Below are 22320 nucleotides of genomic sequence, written 5' to 3' on the forward strand. Positions count from 1 at the left end.
TTACCCATGGGCCTAATCTCTATTGTTTCAACTCCAGTTATCATTAGTCTACAGCATGCTGATTTTAGTTTGTGTTCATGCTGATAATGTGCACAAACTGCTGAAGGAGCTTGAGAGAAACCTTTGAAATACATAGTTTCTTTTTTGAGACATTATTGAGAAGTATATCATGCTGTCATTCAAATACACAGAATTGCCATTATTCCCAAAGCAAGGATTGAGCTGTTAACTTGGACAGGGAGTTGTTCACATCAGCCAAGTGAGGATCCTCCAGATAGGTGCATCCTGCTCATGACTTGTATCCTGATGCTACCCATTTATGTGGGTCTGTGGCCAGGCCTTAGAACAACAGCTTCAGCCATGGCGTGAGAGGCACCAGTTTGCAAGGCAGAGGATGGAGCTTTGCAGCACTGCAATTCTGTATGAGTTTGTTGGATCTGGAAATTCTTTCCTCCCATCCCAACCTGTGTGCTTCCATCACTGCCTTATGACCTTATGGGGAGGCATTTTGAGGAGCTAAATTGATGGAAGACTCTTTGCTATTTCTTAGGGTTGCTTTTTCCAGACTTTATCTTGCTCAGCTGCCTGTCTACAGTCAGAAAAGTGTTAGGGAACAAGACAGAGCAGGGGATGATGGTAGGTGGCTGGGAGAAAGGGGTTGAGACTGTTCCATCTGTGGTGCCTTGACATGAACTTAGCTAATCTGCTCTGTAATGCATGCCCTCACTCTTACAAGACAGCCAGCTTTCAAAACAGCCTGAAAATACTTTGGGTTTTAGATATATTTCTAAGATTGGTCACATAAGAGGATTCATACGCACATACTTTGTAGATATAGTGCCACATTGTCTGGTTTTTAAAAGGGATGCTGTGTTGTGGATGGGTTATTACATCTCTGTTTTACTTGGCTGTTCAGATTCCTGAGTACTACAAGGGTCACTTCTGAAAATTAAAGAAGAACTAAAAAAAACCCCAAAACAGTCAAAGGTAATAAAGTAGAATGCATCAAAACTATCATTTTTAGTATTATCATTGTATAAATTACAATTTTTAGCATTATTCACAGATGTAAAAATGAAGGAAATATATGATTTTAAGCTGCAGTGTCTTGTGCCTTTCTAACAGTCCTTTGTCTTATACTTACCCCTGGAACCCTTCAGGTAAATCTTTCCTACCAGGAGTCCCTGGGGTTGCTTGCTCAGCTGGAGCCACACTATAAATAACAAATGATAACACAGTTACATTAGAAATGCCTGTGGAAGAGTTTATGCTCTGAACTGGTTGTTTCTTATTTTGCAGGCTATCACTACATCTGTTTGAGGAATGAGAGGAACCAACCTTTGACACTGCCAGCTCTCTTTGTGTACATAGAGGTCAAGGACTACGTACCTGATACTTATGCAGGTAAATCTGTGACATTTTTGTACTGAGGAAGGTTAATTGAAATGCAAAATGCATGTGGTGGAGATGACTTGCCCCAATGAGATAACAGACCCACGTACAAACCTCTGCATCTGATGGATCATTATGTCTCATCACTCATACAAGAGGGCCTGATTCACAGCGACCTGCCTGAGGTTTAAGATTAGGCCAGCTCTTATTTTCAGCAGGCCTTATATGACTCTAAAGGAGGAAATACCCCAGACATTTGCCATTGAAACACAAATGAAACTTGGCTTACATGACGCAGTAGTATGTAATTGTTTCCTACGCAAAGTGCCATGCTTAATGTCCACCGTTGCGTTATGGAATTGTCTCCAGACAAGGGTAGATTTACAGACCACACTGTATTCTGTATAGCTAGTTTGATTTTTAAGAAACCCAGTGTTCCTCAGTGCATCATGTGAAGCAGGATCCTGGCGGGCTGATGCTGTAAGCTTTGAAAATCCATCAGAAAACATTGTGCAGAAAATGCACATCCTTGAGACCCAAGCTCAAAGTCAAAGACTGTTCCTGTTAGAGAATTTGTGCATGATGGTGCACTCCCCTCCGCTGTTTCTAGGACCTAGGAGTAGCTATCAGCAGCAGATCTGTATGAAAAACACTGTTGCTTTCTTAAAACCTGAGAAGCACAAGAACCATGACATAAGGGCTTTGAAACTGAAGTGTTTGCATTATTTCTAGATGTGATCGAGGCCTTATCCAATCCAATCAGATATGTGAACTTGATGGAGCAGAGAGCTAAGCAATTGGCTGCACTGACTCTGGAAGATGAAGAAGAAGTAAAGAAAGAGGTAAGGGAGGTTTCAGAGTCTCTGCAAAATAAGTTACAGTATTTAAAAGCATCTACTTTGCTTAGAAAGGCAAATACTGAAAGTCCTTGGGAATTGAATGTGTTGATTACTTGAACACCTGTAAACATCTCAGATAAAATACACCCAGAATGACACTCAGCTGTATTTACAGTGAGAAGCATTGCACTGTGTGTGTGGTTTCACGCAAACAGCATGTTGTATATGGAACAAGTTACTGTTCAGAGGTAAAGAGATACCAAAAGCTGAATGAAAAACCAGGTTATGTATGTGCTGGTTATGTAGCATGTTATGTGCTATGTAGTATATGTAGTATATGAAGTCTTAAGAAGTCATTGTCTGTTGTTTCCCAGTGTGATGCTGAAGTTCCCCTTATAAAAAAGAGAATTCTGTGTTAGTAACTTGTCCTGAAAATATCACATTTTCCACAATTCCAGGCTCTTTTCCTGGAGATGTTATTCTGTTGAGAAATGTTCATGTATCTCAGACTATAATGTCTCTATACATTCCACATGAGCAAACATGTCCTAAAGAGACCCAGTATAAGCACACAGTAATTTAGTTGGGAAGGGGCCTCCGGAGGTCAACTGATCCAACCCTTGATAGATCTTATGAAGAAAGATGAGGAGGGAGGAGATCACAGAGGAGATCATCACATTTGCAGTAGTTAGGTGTGTGGTTTGGGTGTATGGGATTACCTGTGGGCTAACCTGTAAGCCCTATCTTTCTAATTGGTGTGGTGCATACAAAAGCATAGATGTTATTTTGAGCATAACTGAGAGTCCTGGCACTTCAGCTTTGGTTTCTGTTAAACTCCATGCATTCAAACATTCAGTCTCTCAGTTGCAGACTGTCACTGGGACGCCTTTTAGCAGTGTTTGAAAATATCAACCTTGTCTTACACAGATCTCTTGTGTCAGATGTTAGGCACATCCTGTGACTCAAAAGGCGCTCGGTACAGGTCTCTAGTAAAGATGGAGAAATGCTTTATAATCTTGGATGGCCCTCAGCTCTGGTACCTGTCTTCTTCAATTCTCAGATGCGCAGAACATCATTGAACTAGATTTTGTAACCAAGAATACATTCCCAAAGCAGACCAGATGAGTGAAAGTCATTACAATTCAGTGGCCAACAATTTACTCTTTGTGCAGTGTCACAAGTTCGGCTGAATGAGGACACCGTGAAATGCTCAATAGCATCTTAGACATTTATCTAGGACGCTCTACACATGAGATTCTATTTTAATAGCAAAGTCTTTTTTTTTACCATGATCCTTTAAATACCTTGGAGGTCATTTTTACTTTTGAAATAGTACAGATTTTCCTGGTCTGTGCAGGCTTATTTGTTAGTTAGAAAAACCCTGGCACAGAGTATGTTCTAAAGCAAATGGGAAGAAGGAAAGATGAATTGTAGCGCTCAGGTAGTGCTGCCATCTGTTGTGAATGCTCATAGGATAAAGTAGCTTGTTTTGGAGTAGCAGAAAAATACCTTTTAGGAGAAAACTGCCATGACTGTAGTGATGTTAAAAATGTATAAATGTTCAGTTAGGTGCCATAGCAAGAGACAGGTACAAAACTGCTGCTTTAAGTGCAATCTGAACACCGTTGTTGCCTTCTGTTTCTAAACGTCCATCCTGGGTAATGAATTATATTAGGAGATGACAACATTTTCTTCATCACTCAGCCAGGCTGACTGCTTTGATCACTTACATGGGCCCAGGAGAATCACATCGGTTAATAATTGCAAGTAGTTCACTGGCAACACAGCTAAATAAACCCAAGTGTGTTTGCCAGGAATGTACACACAAGTGCACCTGGATTTGATTTTCCCACGTACAGCTTCACATTTACACTCTGTAAATGTCTGTGGGCTAAGCTGTGCTGTGTCCTAGCATAGATTCCGCCTCCCCACACCTCCTTCACTCCCCTCACACACATTTACTTGTCTGAGCTGGGTTCTTGCAGCTCGTCGCAGGAAAACTGAGGGGTTTTCTTTGCTACTTAGAAGTTCAAACTGCATCTTTGTCAGAAGCTCCACAGGCTTCTTGCAAGCCAGTAGTCAAATCAGATCCCTGATAGTGAATTGTTTTGAACACATGAATTAGCCTTTCTTTAGGATTCAAGTTAAACTGCCTGTTAATGATCAGTGTAATAACATAAATAAAGAATGGTGAAGACCTGACAAAATTTACAGCAACTTTTCTGTGTGTTTCATACGTTCCTGCCATAATATGAATTCCTACCCTTAGCTTCCTGGTCAGCCTGGCCTTAGAAAAGGTATTTTTTCAGAATGAAGGCATTGTAATACCTCTAAGCGTGGGGTTTCCATCTTTAACTGTAAGTATCTGAATGCATAGTAAACCTTTACGAGCATACAGGTAGGAGGGTTCCCTTCTCTTCCCCTGGCTGGTGCCCTTTACAGAGAGGAGAAATAAGCCATAGCAATTTGCAGGATGTTCCTTGGTGTGACTTAACCCCAGCCTGAAGTAAGTTGATGTAACTACCTTGCACATTTTCACCCCAGCAGCCACAGCAGCAGAAGTGTGTAGGGGCTTGGTCAAAACTAGCCAGAGTGGGATGCATTTTGGCTGTTTTGCTGGTGTGATGTCCCTGGGGCTGTATGTTAATACCCACTGCAGAGGCAGGGAGTCAGGAGGCCTTGCTGGCTCAATAATGTGTCTGACATGGAAGCAGCAGAGCGTCTGACCTGTTGTTCCTACCCATAAAACAGTGTTGAAGTAGCAACTATTGTTTTGCGTGCTTGGATATAACTCAAATGAAGCCAGTTGGCTCCTTTGTTAAATCAGATGATTTTGATAGGGAAAGTAAACTGAAACATCTCTAGGAGAGCAGCTGCATCCGGCATAGCCGATACCACTCTTTAAACTGAAAATTCAGGCATAATTTTGCAAATCATAGTGATCGCACCAAGTTGCAGTAATGGAAATCCAGTTCATTTGATGCTTTCTCTAGGGAGGTCATGCTTACACTTGCGTTAGATTTCCCAACCCCAGTACATCACAGCTCCTTTCCTCTGTGTATATAAAAATAGACCATATAGATACGTACCTGTATGGGTACATATCTTTCTACATAGTAAGTATACTGTCTTGCAAAAGACATGGTAACGTGGAATATAAACCAATTTCAGTGAATATTGAAACTATAAATTACAAGGCTGGATTACATCATGTTTTAAAAACAGCCAAAAATATTCTCCACCAAGGAACAATCGTGTTTACTTTGGTATTCTCTGTGATGAATTACGAGAAGAGAAAGTGCTTTTTAATGAGATTAGATTGCTTGATGTAGTGAAAATTACTCTCTATTCACTTCCTGATCCTGTCTCACATTTCTGCTTTAGCTTCTGAAAACAGATGGTTTGTGTCCAACCCTGACAGGGTATTAATAGTTCCTCAACAAGCTGCAGTGAAGCATAGTCCCCCAAAATGAAGATAATACCCACTTTCACATGCAGGGACTTTTGGGGCACAGACTTGCCAGAAGTTAGGAATTCTAGCTTCATTTGTATTAAATGCTGATGATCTGTATAGCAAACATTGTTTTTATTAAACTAATGAGTTGCATCTTGTGAGGAGTATGTTTTAAGGAGAATTGAGGGGATGACCATGTGTTTTGCCACAGCTACATCATTCTGTCATGAATGTTGGCTAGATCATGTTTTTCCTTATTTTACTGCAGTCATTCCTGCTTGAGATAAATGATGTTGTTGGCATTGGTTTTCAATTGCATCATGTTTCTGACTACAGTATCTCTCTCCTATAATTTTAGTAGAAATAGGCTACTGAGACAGAAATAGTTCTGCAATATGCAATATGTTGTCAGGGCCAAGACGAAGGCAGCAGCAGCAGGAGCAGCACAAAACACTTAGATCAAAATGTATTTTGCCTCTGATGATGCAGTGCAGGCTGATGCTTTGCAAGTGTGGAGTAATCAAGGGGAAAAAAACAACAATTGCGGTATCCTGCCTCTGTGTGTAATGTGATTGCCATCAAAGAATGCAACGGAGCAGCTGAAGGAACAAATCCAAAACCACCCTGAGACACCATGGCAACTGGCCCCTTGCAGGGACAGCAGGAAGCAAGGCTTGGCCATTATAGCAGGAAGCAGGGCTTGGCCATTTCAAAATAAGAATGGCTTTGAATGACCTTCTTCTTGCTGAGTGCTGGGTGCTTGCTTAAAACCAAGGGAAATAAGGTGTTTAATGCGTAGTACAACGCACGCTGTAAGCCTGAGCCTTTAGGAAACCAGAGTGAAAGAACAGCTTGTGGAAAATGCTTAAATATTTGGATACCACAGATGTATTTATGCAGCAGGATGGAGGTACTGTTTACATATTATCCTTGCAGTGTAATTACAAGAATGTAAGATCTTGGGAATCAGAAGCATGTCTCTGTTCTGTAAGAATGGTGAATAACAACAGTGCTGCGTGTAGCTATGGAATGTGAAAGTAATTTTGTGTACGCGTTTTGTTCACAGCAGGGATTTGAGTAGCATTTTCAAGCCTGCTTCTGTGTTATTTCTAGAAAGGTTTTATGGCAGAAAACAATGCTTTTCAATAAAAGACAGATTTCACATCTGGTGCAGCTAATATGGACTGTGCTGAGAGACATCCCCCATGAGTTATAGCCTCTTATAAGAAAAATACTCTTTCAGAACAATACATACTCTATTTCTTCTTGAAATTTACCCTGCAAAATGAACCACCTGGATTACCAGAGCTCTTACGGATATCGTTTTGGTTTGTTTGCTGTTAGAATGATTTGTATATAACATTTAGAGAACATTACATATGTAAAAAAGAGGCTAAACTAGACCTGCAGATAAATAATAGAGGTCTGTTAGTTAGGAAGAATAACGGAAATCATTCTGTATTTCCAGATTGACCATGGAGATGCACCATCGGAAGCTAACAGTGAACCTAGGCCAACACCAGCAGAAAATGGAGTCAATTGCACTGCCTCTCTTACACCGAAACCAGCAACTCAGGTTGTCCATAGCCAACCAGCACCAGGTAAGAAAAGAAAGGAAAACCAAAAAGGTCCCATCTTTCCAAAATAAAGCTGGATAATAATTCTTCATGTGCTTGGCATTTAAAGAACAAAGTTGGGGCATTGCATTTGGTTGGTTTGGTTTCATAAAATAGGTGTAAATTTTCCTCCTATTATTGTATGCTGTTAGGGCCATTCTTCTTCAAATACACAAGTATCTTCTACTTAAGAGTTGCTTTTCTGGTGCAACTGAAGTTCATTAAAAGCAATAAAACTTGGGGTTTGTTTTTCTGTTTGTTGCAAGTGCAGGAATGTCTTTAAATCATTTTGAAAATCTGCATGATTTATGCCTATAGTTACCTCTAATTCCACACACAAAATAGTCTTAGATACTTCTATATTTTGATAGGTATTGAAACATCTTCTATAACGAATGCTTGCTGAACCACTGTTTCAGTTTTATGACTGCAGTCTTCATAGGCTTGATCTAACTGACTTCCAAGCAGCTGGATTTGTCTTGTGCACAGAAATTTTGCACTGACAGCATAACATAGGGCAGTTGTACTAAACAACAGCCTAATACCACTTAAACGACTCATATGAGTGAGCTCAATAACATCCTTCTCAGAAGGAAAACAGCAAAGCTCAGGTGGGTGTTGGAAGGTTCCCTTTTTGTGTGGGTTCACAGAACCATAGAATGGTTTGGGTTGGAAAGGACCTTAAGATCATTCAGTTCCAACCCCTTGCCATGGGCAGGGACACCTCACTCTAAACCATGCCACCCAAGGATCTGTTAAACCTGGCCTTGAACACCACCAGGGATGGAGCATTCACAGATTCCCTGGGTTCACAGGATCAGTGTTGCTGTTGCTACCCTTCTGGGTTTTCTCAAATGACTAACAAATGCCCACGTCAGTGTGCATCCTGTGTCGCCTACCATGTTTTAATATGCAGTCCAAGCAGCACGATAATGGCTGTTGTCTTAAAACAATTAGAATTAGTCATCTGTTTTACCTCTAGGTTCGGTGAAAGCACCTGCAAAGACAGAAGATCTTATTCAGAGTGTCCTCACAGGTAATAAATATACACTTTACACTGCATGAATGCTGCACTTCTTTGTCAAATACACTTTTTATGAAATAGGCCATCTGGCTTAGACACTTCTATGAGCAGTTGGGACTGCAGTAACTCATAGAAAATGAGCAAACCATGTTTTCTTCCTCAGCTCTGAAGGTATTAAATGTTTGAGCATGTCTCATAGGATCAGTATTGGGTGCCAACAGGGAATTTTTTTTAAGTATCCCAGTATTGTAGTTTCACAGGCACAACGTTACCATCTAATGCAGACAAAAGACCAGCACCGTTATGAGAACAGAAGCTAAATTTGCTCTGAATATTGTGAATAGTAGTGAAACCATTTTATCTTCATTGCCCTTGCAGTGTTCCCATTGCTCCTACAAAACTGAAAAGGAACATTACATTAAGCAAAGTGGGCTGTCAGTTAAATAGTGCCCTGCTGTTCAACTGGGAGTTCTGTCCTCCAGCTTGATGTTAGATTGCAAACCTCCTAGCTCAATTTATTTTATAGCCAGTCTCCTATGTTAGAATAAATCTTATGTAGGCCTATATTTAGGAGTGGAAAACAGATAAGACCCGTGAAATCCTGTGTGTTGAGAACCTCTTATTCAGTCTCCTTCATGTGCGGTACAAAGAGGCTGGCCTTGATTGTGGTAGTACCTGCTGGCCTCATACAGTCAGTCTGTTTTCTGGGAAGGACTCTTCAGGCTGTTTTTTCTGTGACCCCAGATCATGCAAGTCATCTTTTTGGGCTTTGGTTTTGGGGTTTTTTTTTTAATTGCTGTTTCAGGGTGAGCCCGTGCAGGTCAGATGAGCAGACACTGAGCTCGAGCTGTGATCTAGGTTCACAGAGCAGGACATCCTTCATAGCTGTGGTTGGATGACAGCACTAGGCTGCTACCAACTTAGCTACCAATCCTTCGCTGGACTGGTAGTTAGATGGCCATGACTCCTCTGATGCAGGATCTCCGAGAAGAAGAAAAGTGAAGTCTCTCCCAAGATGCCAGGATGATACCAGGACAGATGCCTCCAGGCAGTAGAGCAGACAGCTGAAGTGCTCTTTATGAAGGGGGTTTAGGCATGTTAATGTGGCCCATCCAGAGCAAAGGGAGACTTGAAGTGTTGGTACAGTGGGTATAAAAAAGATCTGTACTCAGATCTGTGTAAGGTCATGTTTTTATATGTTGAGCTGATGGGAATCTTTTGCATCTGAAAGGGCTTGAGGAAAGAAAATACATGGGTTTTATTTTGCTGCACATCTTGGTGTTCTAAATTTTCATCTCACTTCTTACTCTTCTATCACTTAGAATTGTCACAGTATTATTAGTCTGGTTAGCTTACTTCCAGGTAAGTCTACTCAGTTTAAGCTAGCACATTTCACTTACCTGCAGTAAAGCAGCATGCTTTGTTTCGTCCCTGCTAATGGCAGTTCCTGGGTTCTTTGACTGAAATCATCCATTATTAGAAAATTGAAGTGGCTTTTGTTATTATCATTGTAGAAGTGGAAGCACAGACCATCGAGGAGCTAAAACAACAGAAGTCTTTTGTTAAGCTTCAGAAGAAACACTACAAGGAAATGAAGGACCTTGTGAAGCGGCATCACAAGAAAACCACCGACCTTATCAAAGAGCACACTGCAAAGTACAATGAAATCCAAAATGACTACCTGCGACGGAGATCCGTTCTAGAAAAGACAGCAAAAAGAGACAGTAAGAAAAAGTATGTTGGACATAGCGTTCCTGTTTTGGTAGAGCAGATCTTCACTCAAGTCTTCTTTTATAGTAGACAATTAATATGGAGGTGACATTAAAGTAGAGGAAAAAATCAAAAGCAGCAAGATTCCCAAGTAAAATGAAGTCAGAGCCTTTGATATGGAAATCCTCAGGAACAGCGGTCTCCATGACGTGCTGCTCTCCTGCTGGAAGCCACATAAGTTGTTCACCATGTTACATACCTCTTTCCCTGTAAATGAGGGCATCCAATATTTATTTGGGACTTGCCCTAGACCACTGGTGTGGGTGGGTAACTCAGCTGTGCTGCCAACAGCAGTCACTGGTTAGGTAGTGAGCTTAATCACAGCCTATCAGAGGGGGCATTCACTGCATACCAAACAGTTGAGAAACCAGACTGCAGCACAAAAGAACTCAGACCCATCTGGATAAAGGGTTTTCCTTTCCTACTTGGGTCAACTGCAGCACGTTTCATCAGAGCACGTCATCTACTCCCATGCTGACCTCCTTTAGGAGGGGTTCCACGGAAACTTCTGCTCCACACTTAATAATATACCTTTATAATATAGCTCCCTTTTCAAGCAAGGAGAAGGTTTTGCAGCCATCACACATGGTCATCCTGCCCATATTAAGCAATTTGTTTACTCTAGGCCACCACAGTGTGTTTGCTGGTGGTGGAAGAGACCCAAGTGTCAAACTAGGAACAAAACTAAGTCCTCTTTTATACTATTTATGGGTGAAACAGACACTCTGAATTTGGAGATGGAAGAGCATTGTCTCCAAGTTAGAGCCCTTGAAAAACCTCACACTAGACTAGAAGGCATCAGATACATAATTAGGTGAAAGAAACACTTGAAAGTTATTAACATTTACCTACTGTTTAAATTATGATTGATCAGACCACTTGGGGATCTCCTAATGATTGCTTGGCTTTGCCTCTGCATGCACGTTCCTTCTGTGCTATGTCTATCTCAAAGTCTTGCATTTCCCTATCTCTCTGTGTATGCTGATATGATTTTTATATCACTTGTTGAGGTAATAATAAGGAAGGAGAGTTGTATTTATCATTATCAGTCTGAAATGCAAAGACTGTTATGACTTGATAATCTTTCCACAGTTATTGTCTTGTTCATGTGGCAAGGCTCTATATCTTAATAAAGAGCAATTCTTGTGTATATGGCAAACGTATACATGCATGTGTGTCAGACATTGCAGTGTCTGAAACTGTTGGAACTGAACTTTTATTTCTCCCGTTAGTGCAGCATTCTCATTTTAACATAACTTATTTTTTACAGTAATTAGATAAGCACAAAATTCCTTTAACTTTACACAAAATTTATATGGCTGCAGTTCTTAAATATGAGGACATTGAATGAACATTAACTAAAATGACCTGATACTTTATGGTAGGAGATCATCAGAGATAAAAGCTGCAAGCATGCTCTGGCTGCCAACTTTGTTAATTGTATACCTCTAAATGTTAGTGACTGGGATTCAGGCCATAACTTGTCCCTAGGAAGGAGCTTATTCATTTATGCTTGCTTAATGACAGAATGTCATTGAGTTTAATAAGAGCTTAACACTCATAATATACCTATGTTCAGCTGGCCTTAACTGTTGCCAGTTTTCAGGCTTTTGGGTTCTACACTTGAGTTCAACAAACTCCCTTAATGGCTGGATGGCAACTGCACACACAGTGATATTTTATCCATCATCAGTGTGTGTGACAGTGGCAGACAAAGCAATGTCATGTTTCTTTCTTTTCTCCTATTCAAATGGGAGCAGAAAATCGAACTGAATAAATAAAACAACTCATCTTTGAGGAAAAAGCTGGGGCGGGAGGGGGGGGGTAACAGAAATCTGACAATAAATCAGTATCACGCTGTAAAAACCTGCAGTCTATTCCACGGAGCTGTCACAGTGATTTCAGAGATGTGAAGTTTTATGTGCAGATACAGAGAAATCTGCAAGTTGGAAAATCTGAGGTTGAATTTTAAAAAGGCGAGGACTATATTTGTAGGGATTTTCAAACTTGCAAGCACATACTGGCTCAATCAGCAGGCTTCTGATGGAATACTGCATCCCAAGGAAAATTGCCATGTTTATCATTTTCAGTTATTTCTGGAACTATTTGCTTTAACTGCAAAGAGTAAAACACTACTTCATCAGGAGCCCCTCTATCAGATTGCCACAAAAAGGTAGTCTGTGGTCAGATGCAATCCGTGTTTCATGCCCTTGCCTAAAACTGGGTCCAGATTCAGTAAAGCCATTGAGGTATTTTGTTTATACACGTGCACAAGGGTTTTGCTGGTGATGTTCTGCAGTTTCTTTAATGATTGTGTCCTTAAAAGGCAGTTTTGCTATTTTAGCCAGCATTTAGAAGTAGGCCTTATTTCTTCTTCTCAAAGATACAAGAGAAATGTATATTGTAATGGCATATATGCTGACATTAATATTCATTAATGCTGCCTGTAGTTAAATTGTCCTCACCTATCCCACTGACACCACTTAACCTCTTAGTGGAATATTCAGATACAACCAAAATGGAAGAAATAAGAAGAGGCTACCTTGGGGTTTGTTTCCTCAGATGGACGAAAGCAGCCTCGCATTATTTCAGTTGAAGTAACTGGAATTGACAGCAGCAGCAAACTTGAACCCAGGAGACAGGCAGCGGTGTGGCGAGTTCTCTGCATTGTGAGCTGTGCATATATCTGAGGAGCAACCTCATTTTCCTCATTGTTCAAGGTTTTGCTGTTTTAGCTGTCTCGGGCACTGTTCTGAGGTTTCCCAGGCAACTGCTTTAACACCTGAGCACAGCAGTAAACACAGCAGCGGAGCAGGGACGCAGCCTGTGAAGAGGTTTTTGGCCATATTTGTCTTGGGTATGGCTCAGTGCTGGCCTGAGAATGAGGCTGCTTCTGCTGCTTATTTTTCCCTTGAGCAGCTTAGTGTCATCATGTCTCCTTTCCCAATCACTTCTCTCCTTCCTTCTCTCTTAAGACAGAATAAATAGAAAACAAAAATCAACCCAGACTGTCCCTCAGTTTTGGCTACCCCATTATATCTTTCCTTTGCTCCTCTGTGCTTCCTTTCTGAGGTTTACTCCCCACTGGGGTGTTAAATTCCCTCCTAAACTCAGCAGCCCATAGAGCACTTCCCTCTCTGTGTGCTATGCATGGCATTTCCTGAAGGGGGGAGAATTTACTAAAGAAAGGGATGAAAGGGATGTTTTATAAATGCATATATAAAGCTACACTCATAAATCTATTGCTAAGTGCATGCAAGGATGACTCTGTTTTCACAGTACTTAGCAGTCACCATCTCTGCTGAGGACTGTGCAGCTTTGAAGTTGGAGTTACATGTCTAGAAGTGGATAAACAAGTTGATGGGCATCTGTTTATGGGAAATCTTGGCAGTTTCATTTATAGCTCATTTATACTCTGGCTCACACCACCATGATGGGTTCGTAAAATGAGGTTTAAAAGCAACAGCCATCCCATGAATAAACTCTTAAAGCAGTTTTTTCCTTAAAGGTTACATTATTGGACTTACTAGAGCTAAAATCAGCTTCTGGCCCTATAGGGGGTGCTCAGAAACTTATGGGACTATATATAACCAGCTGCCGCAAAGATATGGGATATGGTGATTTAGACCTTGTCTGCATCTGTTTGTCTTTGCAGATCTGAAACAGGCAGCCCAGACCACAGTTCTTCAACTATTGAACAGGAATTAGCTGCACTTGACTCCGAAATGACCCAGAAGCTAGTTGAGCTGAAGGAGAAGCAACAACAGCAGCTGCTGAATCTCCGACAGGAGCAATATTACAGTGAGAAGTACCAGAAACGAGAGCACATTAAGCTGGTACATTTGTTATGTTGTCTGCTTTGCTTTAGCGGTCTCAGGGCGAGTAATGAAAGCAGCATGGCAATATAATTAAGTGGGGCTTCCTCTTACTGGGAGTCCATCTCGGAGCTTGATTTCCCTGTGGTCTGCTGCAAGTTCAAGGGCTTGTTGTGTCACTTTGTCACTAACACTTGGAACAACTTGGAAGGGTTTGGACAGAAGGGGGAAAGGCAACAGGATTATTGCTACTGCTAACACAGAGGCCTTACCTCTAGTTACGCAAGTCTCAGTTTACTGCAGCTTTTGGATGGCGTTCCCGTTTTGTTCTGCCACATTTTTAAACAGAAAACACTCAAGGAGGCAGGAAAATAGGTTGAAATAGCATGAAAATAGATTCAAACATGCCCCCAGGGCATAGAGTTGTGCCAAGCAGTGTTCCTGTTGCAGACGAAGGCTTTAAGGGGATGCAGGATATAATCTGTATATAGCAAAGAAAGAGTTTGTGTTCACCAGTCCAAGCCAGCTTGTTTTTACAGCTGGAGTTTGGCTGACAACTACAGCAGGATCTGAGGCCCTCTGAGCTGAAAAGGAGGAGCTTGGGCAGATGGCAGCTGATGCTGCTGGATGCTCTCAGGCAGAAAAGAACATTTTTAAAGGGTGTTACAGGAGTGCAAACTGTTCCTCAAGTCCAGGCAATCCTCTCACAGCTCTTTTCCTATTATATGATGTTTTGCCTTATTACGTGTTGGGTGAATTGATTTGTCTGCTCTGCCCTGCCATCCAAACGGAGCAGGTCAGAGGAGTGATACGAGTGGATCTCTCCCAGCAAGGCCTCTTCACAAAGTCACTCTTGTGGATCACAGCACAGGGCTGCAGTTCCCAAGTGGTGCCCTGTCTATCACCAGTTGTATGTCCACATTCAGGTAACAGTTTGTCTTCATCTCAGAGGTTTTAGTCATTATAAAAATGACCCATTTTTGACCCACATAGTTGAGCCTCCATTCAAAGCTAACTCATTTCTCATTTCAGAATGGGAAATGGTATTTGTCAAAGCCAAGTTACATTTTCAGCGTTATCCAGTTAGGTAGTGTCAGGATAAGTGCATTTTTTGGCACAGAACTTTCAGACAGTTTTCCCTTTGAGCTGTACAGGAGTTAATATTCCAATTAAAATCTGCCTTGCAGCTGAGAGATTCTTTGTGACGTATTTCTTTTAGAGGAGAGCCTATTGTTGGTATCTTTCTTCTTTTAGCTAAGGACTGAAAAGCTGGATCAGACTTGCTAGGCGTTATTGTAACGTTCTCTGGATCCTCATCCTGAGAGGATTATTTGACAGAATCACACTTAAATTAGAGGGGGTGATCAAATCAAATTGGTCCCATTTCCAACTTTAATTTACCACTCATTGAACTAGCGCACAAACCCTGTCAATGTCTCCTCTCCATCAGCATCACCACCATGAGAGCCCTCTTTTTATTAGTGGTTTCAGCACGAATGGGACTGGGCCCAGCAGATTTCAAACCAGTGACTCGGATTCTATTGAATCCACAATTCTGTGATCAAAATATAGGCTATGTTTCTCTATGCTTAACTTTCTCAGCTCTCATGAGTTTTCAATATCCACCTGACCACCCTGATATCCAGGCTATTCCATGTAATAACGCTCAATGCAAGAGGAATGTTTTCAGCACTCGCAGAGAACCTTGAATACTCAGTGACACAGGAATTCAGTTTGTAATTTCTACTGCATACATTCGGTTTGTGACCGGGTATGAATTACACAGACATTTTAATTCCTAGTAGAGGTAAAAGCTGCAAAATGTATTCGTTTTTAGCCTTATAATATCTGAGGGAGGCCTACAAGGGTGCTGGAGAGGGACTCTTCATCAGGGACTGTAGCGCTAGGACAAGGGGCGATGGGTTCAAACTTAAAACAGGGGAAGTTCAGGTTAGATATAAGGAAGAAGTTCTTTACTGTAAGGGTGGTGAGGCACTGGCACAGGCTGCCCAGGGAAGCTGTGAATGCTCCATCCCTGGTGGTGTTCAAGGCCAGGTTGGACAGACCCTTGGGTGATATGGTTTAGTGTGAGGTGTCCGTGCTCATGGCAAGGGGTTGGAACTGGATGATCTTAAGGTCCTTTCCAACCCAAACCATTCTGTGATTCTATGTTTCTAATATCCTGAAACTGCATCACCTCAGTGTCCAGAGAAATAGGAGTTTCTTTGTAAGCTGGACACACACAAGTCAGGCTGAACTCCATAAGTTAAGAAAGCATTTACACTGGTAAGACTGGCTTTTGAGCATTTGATTACTCAGGGAACACTGTAACACTTTCATGTCTGCTACAGACTTTTGAGGAAACTTTGATGCATGCCTGATGTTTAGCTGAAAATACATCTTTTTATTTCTTGGGATTTTCATTTTTTAGCTTATTCAGAAGTTGACAGATGTGGCAGAGGAGTGTCAGAACAGCCAGCTAAAGAAACTGAAAGAAACATGTGAAAAGTAAGGTGCTATTCCCCTTACAATTGATTACTACTCCCTGTTTTTTGTTTGGATGCATTTTGAACTTACTTATTTTCTACGCTTCAGAGAAAAGAAAGAATTGAAGAAAAAAATGGACAAGAAGAGGCAGGAGAAGATCACAGAAGCAAAGTCCAAGGACAAAAATCAGATGGAAGAGTAAGTCTATCCCTAGATCCATACCCTTGTATGTTAGGAGGAGGCAAGGTTTCTCACAGCTGGAAAATCGAAGAAAGGTCTCAATCCTAAATACAAGGCAGGTGTAATACCTCCCCAGAGCAGTGGAGCCCTTACTTGTGCTGATACTAATTTGATTTCCTGGGACTAATGTAATCTCCTGTTCTGTGAGCACTGAGAGTCTGGGGGGGTCACAAAGGTGCTGGTGAGTGCTATGGGGACATGCCTGCGAGTGGCATGACCGAGTGATTCGCTTGGATGCTGTTAATCCAGAAACTGCACCTCTGAGTATAAATAGACTTAGTGGCTTCAGTTCCTGCAGGGTTTGATTTCACTTTAACTTAGGTTTTTATTTGTGGGTTATATTTTCTTCTGAACTCAGTTAAGCTGCTCTCCAAAAGAAGTAGCAGCAACATACTGGAAGGTTTGCTCTTCTTTGGTGATAAATTCCCCTTGGATGCTGTGATTCTCCTCCAGTGACAGTGTTACTCAGTATGCAGTCTCTTTGGGTGTGAGAGAGAGAAAAGCTGAGCTCTGAGGGTGCTGTTCCTGTGAACAGGGACAGGAATATTCATTTCATTCATGCACCACCAGGAAATACAAACTGTAGTTGTGCAAGTTAATCGTATTCTTCCCAAGGGCACGGGATCTCGGTTTGTTTGCCCTCCTTCATTGCTTTGGCAAGCAACTCAAAAAGAAAATGGAGCATTTTAATCTTGCACTGTTTACTGGGATATTCTTGTTAGCAGCCTTTACTCTAATACCATTTAAGGACAGTTTAAAATACAGGAGGAAGAGCAGAAAAATCTGGAATTTCTGAGTTTTGTAAGTAACAAAGACACAACTGTGTTTGGTTTTCCGCAGGTAAAAGGGTTTATACAGGTTCTGGACCCTCTCAACATAGAATCTGTGTATGTGGTAACACTAAAAGAAGCTCACGCGCACACAACGAACTGCATCAGATAGTTTAAGAATCAATATTGTAGAATTTTTAGAAGCATCCTAGGAACAAAGATAACAAAGGGCGAATAACTGATTATGAAAACAGAAGGAGAAACAATCTGGTTAGAGCTGGCCAGAAGGCATGGAAGTCATATTGGAAAAAAGTAGTTAGTCATTACAAAAATGTTATAGCAGTAAAAATCAATTGCAGTAGGAAATGACTTGCCGAGAGGTTCATGAGACACTGGTGAGAAGGGCTCAGAAACAGCCATGTAGAAACGCTTTGTTTTCCTTTTATTTTGCTCTCATTTTTCCCAAGGGCTTTCCTTTGCCAGGCTTTTCCAAGAGCCCTTGGGTGAGATGGGAACTACATGGGAAACTCGCCTTCCTCTGCCCAGTGACATAGTTTGTCCTCACTCTCGCAGTAGAGGAGAGAGTAGCAAGACCTTCTGGTGAATCCTATTTGAGTCACCCAGATGCTGGTTGTTTAGAGCTTTTGCACATACTAGGAAAGAAATAAGACATTGCAGTAATTGTTCTTCCTTAATTTTTCTCACTGTGTAGCTACCTAAACCCATCAGATTTTAATGCCACCTGAAGAGCAATCCACTGTTCATGAGTTAGGCAGTGAGGTTTGAGAGTTCTGTCCTCAATCTGATCAACTCAGGTATTCACAGATTTTTATTTTATGTGTGCCTTTATCCCTTTGGGGGATCTCATCTTCAGCCTTTGACCAGTGGTTACCTAATAACTATCTTACAGAAATACTTAAACCACATAAAGCTGAACTTGGGAGTAAATACTTTACACAGCAAAGGTGGGCACTGAATTCAAGTCTGCCCTGCTCTTTGGGGGAACTTTGCATTGTCTCTGAGATGTCACCAGCAGACTCTGCTCACTGATAACTATTTCTCTACTATATAATGTACCACAGTGTGGCAGTGTGCAGCTGCTGATGACGGCACGCACTGAGATGTTTGGGCCTTAAAAGGAACACCACCATCACTTTGAAGACGTGGCAGTACCATATGGGAATAGCTTCTTGTGAAAGAACAGGGGTTTGTTGTGGTCATGGGGAATCTGAGCCCTTCATACAAGAAGGATGCAGCCTGTTACAAAGGGCGCATTCAGAAAGTGGGTAAAAGTTAAGTAAGCAGATCCTTATATTCAAAGCACAAAGCATAGCCTTACTTATTTTCTGAGGAGTTGTGGGGGATTAAAATATACTGGTGTGATCTTCTTGACAATAACTTGATTGCTTCTCCCCAGGGAGAAGACTGAAATGATTCGATCCTATATCCAGGAGGTGGTGCAGTACATAAAACGGGTACGTGAGGCCACATGTCTTACTTTTCATGTTGGGATTTGAAATACCAGCTTTTGTATTTTAGGTCATCTTAAACTGCAGATTCTAAGCTTCAGCATAAAGAATAATTTATACAGCTGCTGAAATGGAAAAAGCATTCTATGAGCTCTATGAGTAAATACAAGTCAAAGAACCTCATTAAAGGTGTTAGCTTTTCTGAAGCTGTAGGTGGTTTACCCTGGCTGAATGTGTGCCCTGCGGTGTTGTGATGTGTGAAATCGCTATGAAACATATGCCACTATTGAATTTTGTCTTTATTTCGGTACGGAGAGAGTTCAGTTCAAAAGCTGGCCCATTTTTGCTCACCAGAGGCCTTGATTCAGGAAGCAGCCTAAAGAATTAGCAAATAAACTATCCCTAATTCCTGCTGGAGGCAGACATGTGTCTGAGCGCTTTGTTAAACGGGGCCCCAAATCTATCAGCATGTTCATTGAGGACTCTAGGATGCAAATCCTCTTCTTCTGGGAAGAGGGGCCATCTCACCCAGCTTCTACAATAAAAACTGAAGCAAAATATTAGGAGGTTTAAAATGCATTCTGCTTTTAGTAGCATTGAAAGTCTACAGTAAGTCCTTGAGACTTTTCTGATTCTGAATCCCACGAGTGACACCTGAGATACATTGTCCACATGCAACCATTAGCGCAGTTGTGCTCACAGCTGCTTGTGACAATGGTGTGTGATATAAGAATTATTTGGTTTTGAGGATAGAATGAAATATTTGTTGGGGAAGAGGTGGGAAAGTGAGGATGTGCAGTCTCTGAATGATTTCCTGCTCTTTTCTTACAGCTAGAAGATGCTCAGAGTAAAAGACAGGAGAAACTTGTAGAAAAACACAAGGAGATCCGTCAGCAAATACTGGATGAAAAGCCTAAGGTAAAGAGTTTTTGCACATAAGTTGTACTGCTAAAAAATGTCCTTCAGGAAAGAAAGTGTTCTCGCAGCAGGTAGGCTGATGTTTACGCATGAGAAAGTCCATTCACAGCATCATAGCCACTGTCTAATATTCAGGATGGAAAAAAGTCATGTAGCAGCCTAGTATGGAGCACCACTTCAAGTCCAGATGTCATACAGTGGGGTTTGGTTTTTAGTACTCACCTTTACAAAGCTTTCGGTGTAAATGGTGCTTCTGACCAGCAGAGTGTGCCCTTCATTGTGCTTTAGCAGCACAAAACCAAAACACAGTTTACATTGAAAAGAAAAAGAGATATCTTTTTAGCATGCTTGCCGCAGCTATTTGTGATAATTGATGAGGATGTACTTCTGTGGAAAACAATGAGCATTTTCATGATACTAGTGCTTAATATTCTACACTGCTTGCTGGATTTCCTCTGTTTGATGTTGTGCACTGCATCTGCATGCAGTATTCTGAAGTACCGTTTTTGATCTGCCATTGAAGTCAGTGCAGAAGGTTCAGAGTCCTCCACTTGTACTTGATTTTCCTGTAGGAACACCTTGGTAACTGTATAATCAGAGTTCTGCACAGAGGGAGACTTCTTTTCAGCAGAGTTCATATCCAAGTATGATTCTTCACAGTCCATTGTGTCCTGTCTGGGTTTTTTTTCTGCACTTGTTCCAATGTGTGTTCTAGGCTTCACTTTTCATTTCTTGTCTGTGTCCGCAGTCCAGATGTTTCCATGCTTGTATTACAGCTTGAATTCTAGCATTGGGTGTGAGCTAATCGGTGTTGTCATGTCATTTCTGTGAACTACCCAGAGAATAAACTAGGGTAAGGCTTTAATAGCTCTGGCAGAATAAGAAATGTTAGTGATTCTGATTTTCTACTTATCCTTTGTAAGTCCTGTTTATAAATAAGCTGGAAGCTGTTAATGTCATGGGTGTAAAGACTATATATCATGTTATGGTTTATATTTGGTGCTGTAGGTTCATGAGTGTCTCAGGCATGTGAACTAAAAAGACTGGAATTTAAATGTTCAAATAATCTGCTAGCACTTCCAGCAGTGGGTTTTCACAGATCCTTGGGCACTTGGTTACTTCTTTGTGTCATGTCCTTTCTTCATTTTTTCTTGATTTTATTAGCATAAAGCACTGAACATTTGTCACTAAGGATTTGGCTTGCATTTGAAAGATTATGCTGGACTGGTAGCTTAGACTCCTCCATTAGCTGTCCACATGCCAAGCGTTAGGTCATGGAACAGAGCTGCTCCAGATCCCTTGTCTTCCCCTGCATCTGGCCATCAGTTAAAGCGCTGCAGCAATCTGCGCTCCTCAGTCAGCACCCTCCATTTCTCCTGAGCAAACCCTCTGCAGCAATGTGCCTCACAGAGCCTGGCTGCCCCATGTTCCTTTCCCACAAACTGAAATGGGCAGACTTTGCTGAATTTATGATGGTATTTGCCTCTTGCTGGCATGAGAGGATTTAGGGAAAACCTAATTACTCATTTTATGAAGTCTTTTTTTATGTTTTGCCTCATGTTCATTTTTCATATCCCTATTTGCTTCCTCAGTGACAGGGCATATGATATAAAATAGATCAAATGATTTCCCAGCTGAGACCCACCAATGGATTTTGTGCAAACTGCAGCATTTCTAGGCTGATCTCTCGTGCTTCAGTATTCAAACGCGCACTAAAATTGATGCTAGCTGTGTTAAAAGGGTTTTCTGGCAGTAGCAACTCAAGCCCTAAACAAAGCGTTTAATATATTAAGAGGGAAAGAATTTTTAGTGTTTTTACCAATAGTTCCATTGGAGACAGATTTGCCATCATCCATCACTGTCATTGAGTTATGTATTAGTGACTCACAGTTTGTTGCGTTAGGACTTTGAGCACAGAGCTCTGTCCTAGCCAGGAAGAGTATCGTGTCACAAAGTGCTGCCAACAGGCTGCCACACCACTGAGCCTTACTTAGGTTTTGAAGTCTGAGTTTGCAGCTTCCCCTGTTGTGGTGTGTGTGGGTCACCAGAAGAAAACTTGCCTCAGAGTGCTGACATTTTAGACGACAGCTTTAGAAGCTGCACAAACTGGATGCAAATCAGTTCCCTGCACTGGAGGCAGAGGGCTTGCTTGTTGTTTAAAATGTCATGTGCTTAGATGAAAGTATTTAACTCAGGATTGATTTAAAACCTTAAACTCTGCTTCTCCCTCGTGTTTATAATGTCTTCTTAGTGTTTGGATGTGAGGTTTTTGCATCTTTCATTTGCAGGGCTGTTGTATATGGAAAAACTTTTTTTCTCATATAACACTTGGAGACTTCCTGAATTGATACTTTTAGGCAAAAGGATGGAAATACTTCTTCAGCTTCTTGTGGTCCTGCTGAAGTCAGTGTAGGCATTGGCTTTGATGAACCCAAAAGGTCACACTGTATCCGTGTAAGTAATGAGGATATCTTTATGACACGCTGATCTCTGATGCTGTAGAAATGAGAAATTGAGCAGTATCAT

At 41.3% G+C, this 22320-nt stretch overlaps 1 protein-coding gene across 4 annotated transcripts in view; it reads left to right on the forward strand.

The window, feature by feature from the left end:
* The window catches only part of PLCB1 (phospholipase C beta 1), a 402625-nt gene that overhangs the window by 322385 nt on the left and 57920 nt on the right, over positions 1 to 22320 (forward strand). For all 4 annotated transcript variants that reach the window (XM_062610308.1, XM_062610302.1, XM_062610314.1 and 1 more), the window contains 10 exons: positions 1300 to 1404; positions 2125 to 2234; positions 7154 to 7286; positions 8284 to 8337; positions 9840 to 10059; positions 13751 to 13931; positions 16342 to 16418; positions 16506 to 16595; positions 18825 to 18882; positions 19708 to 19794. In XM_062610308.1, the coding sequence (XP_062466292.1) occupies positions 1300 to 1404; positions 2125 to 2234; positions 7154 to 7286; positions 8284 to 8337; positions 9840 to 10059; positions 13751 to 13931; positions 16342 to 16418; positions 16506 to 16595; positions 18825 to 18882; positions 19708 to 19794 (1115 nt within the window). The remainder of the gene's footprint in view (positions 1 to 1299; positions 1405 to 2124; positions 2235 to 7153; positions 7287 to 8283; positions 8338 to 9839; positions 10060 to 13750; positions 13932 to 16341; positions 16419 to 16505; positions 16596 to 18824; positions 18883 to 19707; positions 19795 to 22320) is intronic.

The sequence above is a fragment of the Pezoporus occidentalis genome, unplaced genomic scaffold (genome assembly GCF_034315485.1).
Source record: "Pezoporus occidentalis ecotype Australia unplaced genomic scaffold, CSIRO_AGI_Poc_V1 ctg10, whole genome shotgun sequence".
In the NCBI taxonomy this organism is placed as follows: Eukaryota; Metazoa; Chordata; class Aves; order Psittaciformes; family Psittacidae; genus Pezoporus; species Pezoporus occidentalis.